General features: G+C 41.4%; 1 protein-coding gene across 1 annotated transcript in view; it reads left to right on the forward strand.

Annotated features, from left to right (window-relative positions):
* Nucleotides 1-14,363, forward strand: part of LOC118209379 (extracellular calcium-sensing receptor-like) — a 28,670-nt gene that overhangs the window by 12,206 nt on the left and 2,101 nt on the right. The window contains exons 7-10 of the mRNA XM_035384635.1: nucleotides 10,178-10,264; nucleotides 10,532-10,999; nucleotides 11,399-11,626; nucleotides 12,319-12,442. Coding sequence (XP_035240526.1) covers nucleotides 10,178-10,264; nucleotides 10,532-10,999; nucleotides 11,399-11,626; nucleotides 12,319-12,442 — 907 coding nt within the window. The remainder of the gene's footprint in view (nucleotides 1-10,177; nucleotides 10,265-10,531; nucleotides 11,000-11,398; nucleotides 11,627-12,318; nucleotides 12,443-14,363) is intronic.

Here is a 14,363-nt window from a genome sequence, read left to right on the forward strand (position 1 = left end):
CAATGCGGAAATGCCAGCACACACTTACACTGCTTCCTTACGCATATCTTAACACATTGTGAAATTACAGCGACATGTGGACACAGATATTATAAAACACACATTTTCCCAAGCATATATCCCTTACACAGCCCCACCTTCACATATTATGCATGCCATGGTTTTCCTAAATTGACAAATCCTATACTGTGTACTTGTACTTAATTGACTTGTACATATTGGCATACATTGACTTACACATTGACATTGTATTATCATCATAGTACCTAAGCAAGAATAAATCATATTTAGCACTCATTTATGAAGCTAAGTGAATGCATGCAGATATGTTATAAATGAGTCTAATTCTTCATGGAACCTTGTACAGGTCTTCATACTGAAGCTTAAGCACCACAAGTTACCCTGGTGAAAGCTGAATAATGAAATACATTTAAATCAAAATATGTGTCTTTAACCCACAGATTAGATTGTCGTTTGTTTAATGTGCAGTGATGTGTTAATAAACGCTATTGTCACAAGTCAGGCAGAATAAATGCCCCAAGATCCCCATAGTGTGTTTTTATGTGACCTCAGCTACACTTCCACTGGGACATGTCTTATTATGGACTTGCCTGAGGTGACATTTTAATTAACAGCGATGTGTGAAACTGGTAAAGCGTAAAAAGCCCTGATGGGAGGGAGGGGTGGCGAGTCCCACCCCAGAAATCCCAAAGTACTTGTGATCTGGGGGAAGTGGGCTCAGGTGTAGTGGAGCCAGTTTGGCATGTGGAGACAGGTACCTGTTTCTGTTTTAATTAATGACTTCTGTGCCATGGGTGTGAAGAAGATGCAACCTCCACTGTGATGTTGCATCATAATTAATAATCTACTCATCTGTAGGGGTCGGGGGTTGGCCCTGGAGTGAAGCAGTCACAGCTATTCGCTAATAAAAACAACATTGCTTAGCCGCAGGCTGCAGCACCTCTGTCCCTTAGCTCCCATTTCAAACACAACTATGTTGTTTCTGAAGGAAGAAAATAGATTTTATGCATTTATAACAGGTCCTATACTGCTGTCCTATCAAAATTATAGAAAACACATCCATCATGATTGAAGTGTCATATTAAGGGAAAGTAGCTCTTGAGTAGGAGAGATATTCATATCCTTCCCTATGCCAGTTATGCTTTCTGACAGATGCCTGTTATGAGCAGACATAATCTTATAGTCTAATAGTCTGACCATTTCTCATGTCTTACTTCATCAGCAGGGAGATGTAAACTGATGACACAAACCACGTTTAAACAGATGATTATAAGCAACATTCTGTGCACAAATCTCAATCCCAGGGCAAACACTAATTCTTTTTTACGTGCAAGATCCTCTCCTGTGAATTTGTATTCAATCTAAATTGTCATAAAAAGTGTTAGGGCAACTTTTAGTACTCTGTTAGTACAAAGGGACTGATGAGCTTCTCCAAAAGCACTTCTGACTGTATTATTGGTAGATAAATGTGTGGGATATGAATTGAAAAATGTACATCTATATAGTATATTTACAATAGAGCAAATATTCGATAAAACTGCCAACAATATTAATGTACTGTTGAGAAAATATTGAATGGAGTCAAAGACATTCAGGGTACTGCGTTAAACACTGGAAGTCCTCAGAGAAACATGGCTGTCGATGCTGTTTCAGCTTTGCTCCACATGAGGGCTTCACAGTTTACAATTCAGTCATTTGGCAGATGCTTTTAGCAAAGGTTACTTTCAAAACTACCATTCTCATGGTTGTTTTTTCCCCTTTTTTAAACAGAAAGACTGAGGTTTAGTACAAGCACATGTGTTGCAGCCTGAATCTGTAAGCTATTGCCGCAATTGTAATTTACTATGCCATTTTCCTTAATAACAAAATCAATAACATGATATACAAGATGTGATGCCTGCATTTCTTGTGCAAGAGAAATAGCAAAAAGCAGCCAGTAGAGGGTAGTGTAGTCCATTATCCAGGCATGGAGTTTCTTGATAATCTCTTCAGCATATCTTGTCTTTCTGGCTGTCTGATGGACAAACAGGAAACCCTCTTCAGCCATTTAATGTCATATCTATATATAAACAATTTCCAATCATAAATGGTAAACATGTATGATTTATATACAGTAGTCTTTTCTTTAAATTTACTAAGTATATTTTGTATCTAATATCATAACATGCATGTCATTTATAATTAATAATATACACTCAGTGGCCACTTTTACAGGGCACATCTGCTCATTAACCCAAATAGCCTGCTCAAAGTGAATCATGTGCCCCCAACTCAATATATAAAGCATGCAGACATGGTGAAAAAGTTAAGCATCTTTGTGATAGTGTCTCTGTAAAATGCACAATACAAATAAAAATGTATTTAATTGAGGTTTGGTTGTTTAACGAATAGGAAGGCCATAGTACAGTGAGAGTTTGGTCATGTGCACGAGCAATCAGCTGGAATGTAAAAGGCCTAAATAGTTTAATTAAATGCAATAGGGCGTTGTTTTCTAAACCAGTATGGAGTGCCAGATGTATGGCAGTTCCAAACTCCTTCTTCTAGACAATACTCTTTTTTTCTCTATGCATGACAATTGACAATTTTTTCCTCTTTAAAATTGTTCTCGCAATGGATACAGCTTTAACCCTGGTTTGCAACATTCACTCAAAATAATAATGTGCCATTCCACTGTCAGACATGTAATTCACCATTTGGCCATGTTCAGCCATAGGAAGCTTCAGAGTGCTCAGCCAGCATAGCCTGGAGAAAAGACAAAGCAGGAACTGGGGGGTAGTTTTGTAACAGTTGGAAGTGGGCATCTGAGTCCAGAAGCTAGATCTGCCATTCTACATTTCATCTCTGGTTCTTTTGGATTATTCTGCTGTCTTTGTTTTTTGCATTTTGGATTACTTTGGGACAAAAGCTGTGGTTTGGTATCTTCTCTCATTCAATTCTTGTGTGACTGTCCATATTAATTGTTTTAAGGTAGTTGAACCTTGTCTTAAGATTAGATGTGAATATGTGTTATCACTAAATACATTTTTTAATTTTCACCTGGTTGTGAGTTGTACGTTTTGATAAAGGTTGATCCAAACGATTTGCTCTTCCTATCAATGAATTTGGCGATTTAATTGATAACTTATATCTTTGATAATAATAATTAAATAAAAATATTGTACATGTTGGGTAAGTGAGGTGTTTTAACTGTTGATGCACTTGTGTTCGGGATTCAGAGTTCCAGACATCAACAAGAGTGTTAACGGTTAAAACTGCTGGGTTTGGAAAATTAAACATATTTCAATTAATCCTCACCTTGCTGACATAATTGGAGGTTCCACCGAGATAGGATATTGAGCAGACTGTGGAAAACTACATCAACTGTACAGTCTTTTGAGAAATTAAGTCTGGAAATGAAGTTATAGCCAGACATGGACCAGTCACAAAGGAGAGAGTTGAGTGCCTCTGTTACTGATCCCAGATCTAAAGGGGAGACTGAGTGCCTGGATTTTGAGAGAAGGTGAGAGGAATTCTGAGAGCACTATCCAGACGTTGATGGACTATGGGAGTCAATAAATGACCTCTGCGGGACACAATTTAAAACATTGTGCCTCCTTGTTCCGGGGGATCATAGAATGGGCACCCCAAGGTTGAGGTATTCTGCTGCAGTCTCTCTTGAAGGCTACCTCTTCAATCACCAGCGGAGCCATGGACTCTGCATGCAAGCGTGAAAGTGGAGAGACCAGGACAGTCCCCTTTTCCTCCAGTGGAGTTCCGCCATGGATATACTGATGGAGATTTATCTCCAGGACATCATTGATGCCATGGTGGACTCTGCCTTACCAGGAATTCACCATTGGCAGGTTCTTGTACAGCCTGAGTTTTGTGCAAAACGGTGGACTGTGTGGCACACAAGGACCCAGGCAAAAGGAGCATGTACTCAAGGGTCTCCCACGGTACAAGATTAGGGAAGGAAAAGCCCTGGAGGTGGACGTGGGAAGTGTAATGGCTCCCACTTGCCATGGTCATCATGGTCAAGTGGGAGTGATTGACAGAAGGTGCCCCCTTTCCAGGGGTTAAGGGCCACCTTCCCTCTGCTTCCAGAGAACAGCCATCAGCTGTTTCTCATGGAGGTAAAACTGGTAGCACTTCCTATCACCACTTTTGGATTACCCACAGGAACTACGTCCATCAAGTTGTTTTTTTTTCCAGCTGATTGTAGTGTTGTGTCGAGGTGTCAGTCTAAAGGTGTAACTTTGTCTTTGATTCCTGTTCGAAAAAAGGTGTCAAACAGTACGTTTGTTGGGAAGTTATCTGTACGGACCTATGTGCTTTTTGTGAGGGTGTGCTTATGGGTTATTGTTAGAGACTACGTCTGGAATACTCCTCTGATGAGTGATGACAGGGTCCAAAGGCCATTTCTGTGAGTGGGATGCTCAGTGATGGGACAGTGATGCAGCACATCAACCACCGCAAGAAGCAGATCCAGACTGCATGGAACGGTTGAAACCTGACCGGATCACAGGCCAGGCGGGGAAGAATACCACAGGGTAATGGAGCTTAAGAAAGGGACTGAGGAAAAGATGCTATGCTGCACACGCACATCACACTTGTGGCTCCCCCAGATGGGAGACTGGCTCTAAAGGACTGCCTGTCGAGATTAGCAGACGCAACAGGTCTCTAACATTACCCTTAACACAACACTAGAGAATATCTAGAGAACTCCTCATCACAGGTAAAACAGACCAGTCATTGTGTTAACTTTCAGTTAACACAATGACTGGACACACCTGTTGTTGGACACTACAGGACACAGAGAGATGTCTCCATTACACAGCTGGACTCAGTTTCAAAAGATGGAATATGATTTCAGGACAGTAATCAAAGGTGGACATTGATTGGAAGAACTGAATCACTTTGTAAATGTCAATGTCTTGCCTGTGTCATGTCTGGAAACCCACTTCCCTTGTCTTTCTTACTTTTCTGTAAACTGAAGCTTCCTCTTCGATACATGTTTGTGTGAGGGGTTTATCACATACAGGGGTGGTAATAAACCCTTCACAGAGAGGGAATGTCAGACGTAATTCAAAATGTGGCTGTTCTCAGCCACTGGAAGCTTCAAAGTGCTTAGCCAGCATAGCCTGGAGAAAAGACAGAGCAGGAACTGGGGGGTTGCTATCTGAGGGTGAATCTATGTGTCTGTGTGTGTGTGTGTGTGTGTCAAAGAGGGTGTCCATGCCCCTGCCCCTCCCCTTTTTCACCAGTTAAAATATGTGGCATTCTTTTGGTTTTTAGTTAGATTTGGGCAACTTGAGAGGAGGGAGTTTTGTAACAGTTGGAAGTGGGCATCATTTGGAAGATAATCTAATCTGTGGATGTACACATCCTGGATAGGATTCTGTAGGATTCTTTTCGGTCCTAAAAAACAAAGACTGGGAGTGATGGCAGAAGCCTCAGATGCCTCCTACCAGCCTGGGAGAGACAGATGCCTCCTACCAGCCTGGTCTGGTCCACCGTGTGGGCTCGAGAAACCAGAGTTTTAAAAACGAATGTTCCAATGAGGTGGAGTAACTAGCTAGCTAACAGAGAGCTTTCTAACAAATTGAATGTATTGCTGGTCATGTTTGTTGTTTAAGTGTGCTGCTGCAGGAGGTGGATGTTTAAAGCTCTACGGGACATGGCTTTTATTTGATGATTTACGTAATTTCAACAGGTCTGTTAAAATTCAAGCAAAATCGAAGGAGCATGTCAGTGCAACCATGCAATTGAGTCTTCTTTGGAAATGTGAGAATTGATCATTTGATTAAACCTCACAGTATAAAAACATAATTTAATGTAATTCCAGAATCCCAATGTGCCCGATGCAGAGCGCTAATTCACCTAATATATTGGGATGGCCGGAATGCCAATCCAGCCAAGTTACGCCTTGGCGGGGCATGCCCCATAGCTATACAGCACAGAGAGTTTGGCACTTTTTAGGGTTCCCCACAGATATAACCACAACAACCACAGACTCTCAGCCCTTAAAAACATGAATTTGTGTACATTCTGACCCCATTTCAACAGACAGAATTCTTAAACAACTTCACACGTCCACACAATAAAGCCCCAAACTAAGGGGATTTTGCATTTTCTCCTTCTTCTTTTTCCAGCCACAAATACTCCTAGCCCCCGAAGAATATGTCTCCCCATTGGTCATTTTACGTACATCAACCAATAAAAACATCGGATACAAACAATAAATGAACAAATACACTAGTGCGCACGTTTAAAACAGTACAACTTTGCAGCTCTGATGTGTACTTCCCTCATTGCTCATTGGGTAGTGTCTTCACCTTTTATTTTGGAACTATTCTCAGCATATCTCAATAATGGGAGGCAGATTTAAATTTTATTTACAATTTAGTAAAATCACCCTATAATTTGACTCTGTTTCATTTATTTTTTTAATAATTCGTTTCTTTGAGTTTACCACTGTTGATTAATATTATTACTATTCTTTTTTGGAGGGGAATTCTGATACATTTAATGTACTTATATCATTATTTTAATTATTTTTTGTATGGAGAGGGTTGGGGAGATGAGGGTATAACCACAAATCTATTATTGTATATTTCTTTTGAACATGACAGCTCAACTTGTAATATGTTTTTAGAATATTTGTTGCAATTATCTGGGTTCCCATGTGGTTCCCAGTGTCTGAGTTGCAGGGACTCTATTGCCCTACAGAGATTACTCACATGAGATGCAGGTATTTAGCTAATGAATAATTTCCAGTCTCCTCATTAAAGGAAAGTGCACAGTATTTGTACACACATGAAGACATGCCCACACAAGCAGGAGCTCGGGTGGCCTTTCTGCTCAGCTCTGTGGGCTGACTCTAGAACATATAAACCTCATCATGTATTTTGTGTCATAAAGCCAAACTCATTTCTGGTTGAAATTCCTCAGTGGCATTGAAAATGCACTGGTGGTGTATGTGTGTGTGTGTGTGTTAGTTTTTGGTGCTTTGTAACATCAGAAATCTACTGAGTACTAAGAGCAGGGTAATGCTATTTGTTGTTGCACCCTTGATTTTTATCATCATAATCATTCCATTAATAGCCATTCTGTGCATGAATAAATTACTGTGACCACTGAGGGCTTAACAGAATGTTTGTTATTTCTGCTCCAGAAGATTCAGGAGTTGGATCACATGCAGAGAGGAAGAGAATGTCTTGGGACACCTTTGAAGGATGACATTTACTACTGTCCCCTCAAATCCTTATTACTTACTTATATTAAATTATATATATATATATATACTTATATATATTACTTATATTATATTAAATATAAGTAATATATATTATATAAATACTGGTACTTGAACACTGACCTAAAACTCTGCCAGAGCTGCAGCTCAGGCCTACTCTGCAGAAGAGGCCCCACTCCATGTCCCACTCCACCCCTCCTTTGAACATATACCTCCCCCTTCCTCATCCCCACCAGCCAATGCCCCCCCCCCCCCCATTCCAATCCTATTACCCCTCTCTTCCCTCACAGCCTCTCACTGGCTGCCATAATCCCTCAATCCTACCCAAATTCTAAATACAACCATTACATGACAGACAGTGAAACTGGTACGAGTGCAGTGCTTGGGAGACGATTCTGTCTAGAACAGAGAGTGGAGTGGAACAGGTGTGCTCTCCTCAGGATTATAAGAGCCTGCCCTAATAAGCACTGAGTCAGATCAAAGGGTATTTCAACTGAGTCAGATCAAAGAGTAGTTCAACATGCATTAATAATTAATGACAGAGAGAGCCACAAGCCACAAAGAAAGACACAGAAGAAGTTAACCTGCATGCAAGGTATACAAAAAAAAATGCCAACAAACACAAAAACAAAACATACAAATATACAAATTTTACTGTGCAACTACTACAAGGAGTACATCTTCTGTATCACAAACCGGAGACTTGACACGTTGCGATACAATTGGCCTCCAATATTGCCCATTGAAAATAGCAGCATCCCATCATCCATTTATACACTGTCAATAAGCTCATCATTAGGCCTCTTCTTCTCAGACGGCCCAGTACTGGGGTCCCATTTTACAGTATATCTTTGGTGGAGGTTGACTGATGGTCACCCATCCAGGACCATCCTGGGCCCAGGATAGGCATCTGAGTTATTTATTTGAGATATGGCTGTGTTTTTCTTTGTTTTTTAAAAAATATTATTTTGTATTATATTGATTCTTTTATGTCTTTGTATTGCACTTTATATTTAATGCTGCCGATCAATCACCCACTGGGATTATAATAACATCTGAGTCTGAGAAGTCAAAAAGGAAGCCTGCTAGGTAGTCCAGTAGGCAGACTTCCACATCCTCCCAAGGGCTGGTTTGGAAGAGTGCTGGCATGTTGAAATTCAAAAGTGGTCTGAAAACATGTCACTCCACCAGAGGGCATGGAGCCCACATTACCCACCATTTGTGACTTGTGGCCCAGTGCTGGCCACTGCGTCACATAGTAAACAGACAACACAAATTTAGAAAATATTTGGCTTTGAGCGGCCTCTTAAAATATTTGGCATGCTGTTACCAGTAACCCCAAAGATGAAAACAATGGAAACCCAACAAATCTTACACCAAAACACTGAATTACAACTCAAATTGTGTTGCTTATGGTATGTAAACTCAGCTCAACTGAATAGTTCATGTATCTGTAACACTCATTTATCCGGGTTTGTTTTCATCACATCGCTCTTCCACTAACTGGACTGCATCATCCTGTTTCTAGCTCAGACACAAAATCTGGCAATTCTGTTGGGGAAAGCAATGGAGAGGTGAGGGGCCTGCTGTGGACAAAAAAAGTGCTGTTTTGAAGACAAACAGCACTCAGAGCACATTAGAGAGGGAGTGACATTACCAGACTCCAGGGTCTTCTGAAATGATTACCTACAGATAAAAAACAAGGTGGTTTAGTTCTTTCCCTTTGTGTCGAGGCCCCAACCATTAACTGGGCTCCACCAGGATTTACACAATTACACTTACACAACAAGCTTATTTTGCTCTTGTTTGTTTGCAGTGCAGGGACTGAGCCCTACATAAGGAAGCCTCTCTCATTTTCAGTGGGAGAAGTCTGACTCATCTCCCCCATCTCTCTGTTTCTCTTCCCGCTCCTGCAGGAGATGGGTGTTCGTACCTGGTTATGGCTGTGGGTGCTGTTGGTCTTTGGAGCTGTGTTTGGGTTAGCAGGGTCCTCCTGCCAGCTTCTGGAGACTCTGACCTCTCAGAGTTTGTATAAGGAGGGTGATGTGATCATTGGAGGACTGTTCCCTGTCCATTTACAGCCACCTGAGCCCAGCCTGGACTTCACACAATGGGCAGCACCTTTCAAGTGTCAGAAGTGAGTGACTAACTCTTTATCTGCGAATATACCTCTCTTTTAGTGAATGTCTGTTTGTATATACCTGTGAATACCTTATTTGTATATGTACATACATGGGTGTGTGTGTGTGTGCTTATGTGTAATACGCACGTTGACCATCTACGTGAGTATGTATGTTAATAGGTGAATATCAGTCTCTACATTTCTAGCTTTCTTATAGTCAACCCTTTCCTATTTCTCTGTTTCTCAGTTTTTATTTGCGTGCATACCGTTGGCTGCAGACCATGATCTTTGCAGTGGAAGAGATAAACAGAAACCCCCAACTGCTGCCCAATCTCACCCTGGGGTATGCCCTGGCTGACACTTGTCTTGCAGAGACAACAACATTAGGCACTGCACTGGGGCTGGTAACCGGGAAGGATCCTGTTGTTACGAGCTCCAGGTGCGGCCGCACTCCCGAGGTGCCTGTCATCGTTGGTGATGCCCGCTCCTCAGGATCTATTGTGGTTGCTCGCACACTGGGAGGCTTCAACATCCCCATGGTGCGCAATGGAACAGCACAGAAGCACATTAGTTATCATTAAGGAAAATCTTTATGACTCCAATTTTTCCTAATGCCCAAATGTGTTCAGAGGGAGTGGTTAAGAATAGAAACATTTTCAAATATACCTCTCCTCAGGTTTTTTAATTGATATTGTATGATCCTGTGTTATTTTTATGTTTGATGTTTTATGGATATGAACTGGACATGTCATACGCTGCATTAAGCTGATGTGCTGATGTGTGATCTGTGTGCTACCCAGGTTAGCTACTTTGCCACATGTGCTTGCCTTGGAGACCACCAAAAGTACCCCACCTTCTTCCGCACTGTGCCCAGCGATGCCTTTCAGGCCAGGGCCATGGCACACATGCTGCGCCTCTTTGGCTGGACCTGGGTGGGGGTGGTAGTGGGAGATGATGACTACGGCATGTCTGGGATCCAGCATCTGCTGGAGGAGCTGCAGAACTCTGAGGTGTGTGTGGCCTTTTCTGAGGTCATCCCAAAGGTCAACTTGGAAAAGAGTATCCCACGCATTGCGGAAACCCTCAGGCATTCCACAGCCAAAGTCATCATCACTTTTGCCATTTCCACAGACATGCATGTCCTGCTGAGTGAGGTGCTGAAACAAAACATCACCGACAAGCAGTGGATTGCCACAGAGTCCTGGATTACAGCTAACCTCATTTCTTCTACACAAAACCTGGCCTCACTGAGTGGCACTATAGGATTTGCCTTGCGCAAGGGCAACCTTCAGGGTCTCAGATCTTTTCTTACCAGGTTGCAGCCCGAAGCTTTTCCCTCTGACCCCTTCCTGCGGGAATTCTGGGAGGTGACTTTCGGATGCTCTTGGAAGAAGGACTCCAGCCCCTCTCCGTTAGCCACACCCCAGTGCACAGGGTCTGAGAGCTTGGACAATGTTGAAGGCATTTATAATGATGTCTCTCAGTTGAGGGCCACTTACAGTGTGTACAAGGCTGTGTATGCCATTGCACATGCCATTCACAACATGCTGTCCTGCCAACCAGGAGATGGCCCCTTTGAAAATGGGGGGTGTCCAGATGTCACCAACCTCCAGCCCTGGCAGGTAAGCACAAAGTAAACACGGACACATACTAAGAGGATCAATATTCAATAATATATTGTGTAAAACTATTAATAATTAATAGCTTAATAGTTTATGTGTAAGGAATTTATTAAAATGTATTTAATATTATTTCTTAAGTTCTAATATTGAACATTCACATTTATGTTCATAGTGTTCAGTTTTCTCTTCACAGATTTTAATGCTCAGTCTAATACTGTGTTTAATATTTAGTGATGGCTTTAGATTTTAAAATTTCAGTTCACAGTGTGTACCCTTGATGTTTGAGATTAAAGGTGAAGTGCCAAGCATTCACTTTAATTGAGAGTTTTTCTTTTTCATCACCATGTTTTTAATTTTTTTAAACAATGTTTAAAATCCCAATCTTCTTTGTCTTGGAAGATTCTCCACTACCTCCGCACCGTAAACTTCACCACACCTGTGGGGGAAGCTACACACTTTGACAAGAACGGTGAACCACCGGCTGCTTATGACATAATTAACTGGCAAGTGGGGGCACATGGAACATTGGAGTTTGTCAGAGTGGGACAGTTTGATTCTGGGGACGGATCTCACGGCGAGTTTGACATCGATGTGAAAAGAGTCGTCTGGGGCGGTGGCCAGAATGAGGTAAAGTGAACCGTGAATTTAGCATGCCATAAATTTAGACAGGGAGCATTATCTGTATTTTTTGGACTGGCATACCCATTACATTCTGAATTTGGATTACTTACACACAGATGCTTAGCACTGCAGACCCACTGGGATTTGAGCATTCTGGGAAAATTTAGGACTGCATTTTGCAAAAACAAAGACAAGACCAAGTAAATCACACGTCTCTGGCTGTTTGACTCCTCAACTGGCAGCCGTTATGAGTTATTAACACCAACACTGTCCGCATAAATCAGCAGCAAAAATCAGTTCCCTGCTAGACACACATATAGTCTTGTGATGAGTTGTTCCCAGTACGCACTGTTGCTTAGTGACAAACTGCTAGTCAAATACTGCTGAGTGGCAGTTTCTCTCCGTGTGTGTGATGAGGGGGGTGTGTTTTGGGGGCGGGGGGGGGGGGCGGGGGGGGTTGGGGGGGGGGGGGTGCTGTGTGACAAGTTTACAAATTTGAGAGCTTTAACTGAATTGGTCAGATGATGTATACATGTTGAAATGTGGTGTTGAAATTTTTAGTGCACAGTATGCTGAAATGTACCACTGAGCATGTGAAACAAAGTGATCAGCTTGAGCATGTAAGCATGCCATAAGATGCTTCTCAATGATATATGGAGTTAGAATGATGATCTGGATGTCATTTTGGATGCATACAGGTGCCTGTGTCCGTCTGCAGCATGCCCTGTCCCCCAGGCACTCGGAAGGCTGTGCAGAAAGGAAAGCCCATCTGCTGCTTCGACTGCTTACCATGTGCAGAAGGAGAGATCAGCAACACCACTGGTACTATTAACCATTCTCTCTTTTAACCATGATAATGAACAAGTACCATTATTTTCAGCACCTGCACAAACCAAAGATACCAAGAAGCTTTAAAGGTCTCAACAAACGGATACAACTGTAGTTTTTATTTCACAAAGACAACTTTCAGACAGACCTGCTTATAGTCTGTTTGTTATTGGGTGAGCAGGGAGGCCAGTATATCACACAGGCTGTCCCATGCGCATGAATACAAATATTTCTGACATGTATTCAGGCAGGAGTGCACAGAAACTATCTGTGCAGACGACCTGTCAGCCAGGACTGGGTTATCTGCGTGTCCTGATGTAAATTAGTACAGATCAAAAACGCATTAAAAGCGTGTTTCATTGTACACACAATATTGCCATGGTTTCGTTTTTTATTTAATTTGTTTCAGTTAATGGCAGGAGCCAAAATCTTGATAATTAAAAAAAAAAATTTCTAATACCTCTCACAGACCTGGGTCAAATACGTATTTGTTTTGGATTCAAATACTTTTCTACGCTTTACTGATCTTGTCTGGTGTATTGGAACCAATGAAATACTCTCATAAAGTGCAAACCCCGCATTCTGGTCATACTGGCAGGCTCAGTTACACCAGGCAAGATCAATAGAGCACAGAAAAGTATTTGAATCCAAAACAAATACGTATTTGACCCAGGTCTGACCTTCCAGTATATGTGATTGTAAATTTCCTTGTGAATTGTGTTGGTCTTAACTTAAGCTGTGTTTCCACCAAAATTACCCGGAACTTTTAGTCCCAGGAACTACTTTTCAAGGAACTAAAAGGTTCCTTCAGCCCATGGTTGTCTGCGTTTCCACCGCGGTCTAAAGTCCAGCGAAGATTAGGCAAATTAGCCCACTGACGTATGAAAAAACAACGTTGTCGTCGGTCCATCTGTCCTATGATTTCTTCTGTAACCCCATACTACCACCGAAGTAGCCTACATTATTTTCTAATAACCGGGACAGCCCAGAGGGGTTTATTCCACTTATATACAAAGGGGTTACCAACAATGATTATATACGGTTACTTTTGTATATATATATTTTTTTTATCGATTTAATCACCTGGAATTGAAATATTCTTCTGCAGCCGTTTGGGCTTATTTTACCGTTGTCAAGCAAAACTGTCGTTGGTAGTTGAACTTGGACCGTTGTTATGTAACAAATATGATATAACAGGCCAATAGTCAGATTGTAACTGTTTTATATATCCTCTCAAACACATTCATTATGTTTTTATGCGAACATTCACTTTCATGTCTTGACATCCGAAGCGACCGAATGCATTCACATTTATATGTATAACTGGCAACAACAGCAGAAAACATGCACACGTTGTAAACAATTTGCTGTTTGATTACTTTCTCATCGTCAATTCCATATCGCAAATCGCAAAATGACAAGAATAGAGCGAAAACTCGGACTTGCGTGAAAATTTTAATTAGTAGTGGTACAGCCACCGTTTGCTTTCCTTCGAAGTTACTGCTAGCCGGGCAACGAAGTGTGCCCTCCAGATGCGAACCATGCACCATAAATTAGTCCATAGTCTTCCTGGTCTTTTTGTGGAATTGAAGAATGGCAGAGTAAAATTACGGCAGTCTGAAAAAGCTAACGGGACGATTACTAGAATTAACCTGTTATTTTACCCTGACAAAAAGTGCGGAAAGTAATTTCCAGTTTGCTTTTACTGTATCACCAATGTAAATTACGCAAAACTACCGCATACCTCACATAACTGTATCGAACGTTTTGAGTCTATTACAACGGGCTAACAAAGAAAATCCGGAAGAAAATATTCAGCAACCGAATTAATCAGTTTGAATGTTTTGGTACGTAATATGCTGTCCCAGCACGAATGCTTTTTATAAAAAAAAATTATAAAACGAATACTAAAGCA

The sequence above is a fragment of the Anguilla anguilla genome, chromosome 12, assembly GCF_013347855.1.
Source record: "Anguilla anguilla isolate fAngAng1 chromosome 12, fAngAng1.pri, whole genome shotgun sequence".
In the NCBI taxonomy this organism is placed as follows: domain Eukaryota; kingdom Metazoa; phylum Chordata; class Actinopteri; order Anguilliformes; family Anguillidae; genus Anguilla; species Anguilla anguilla.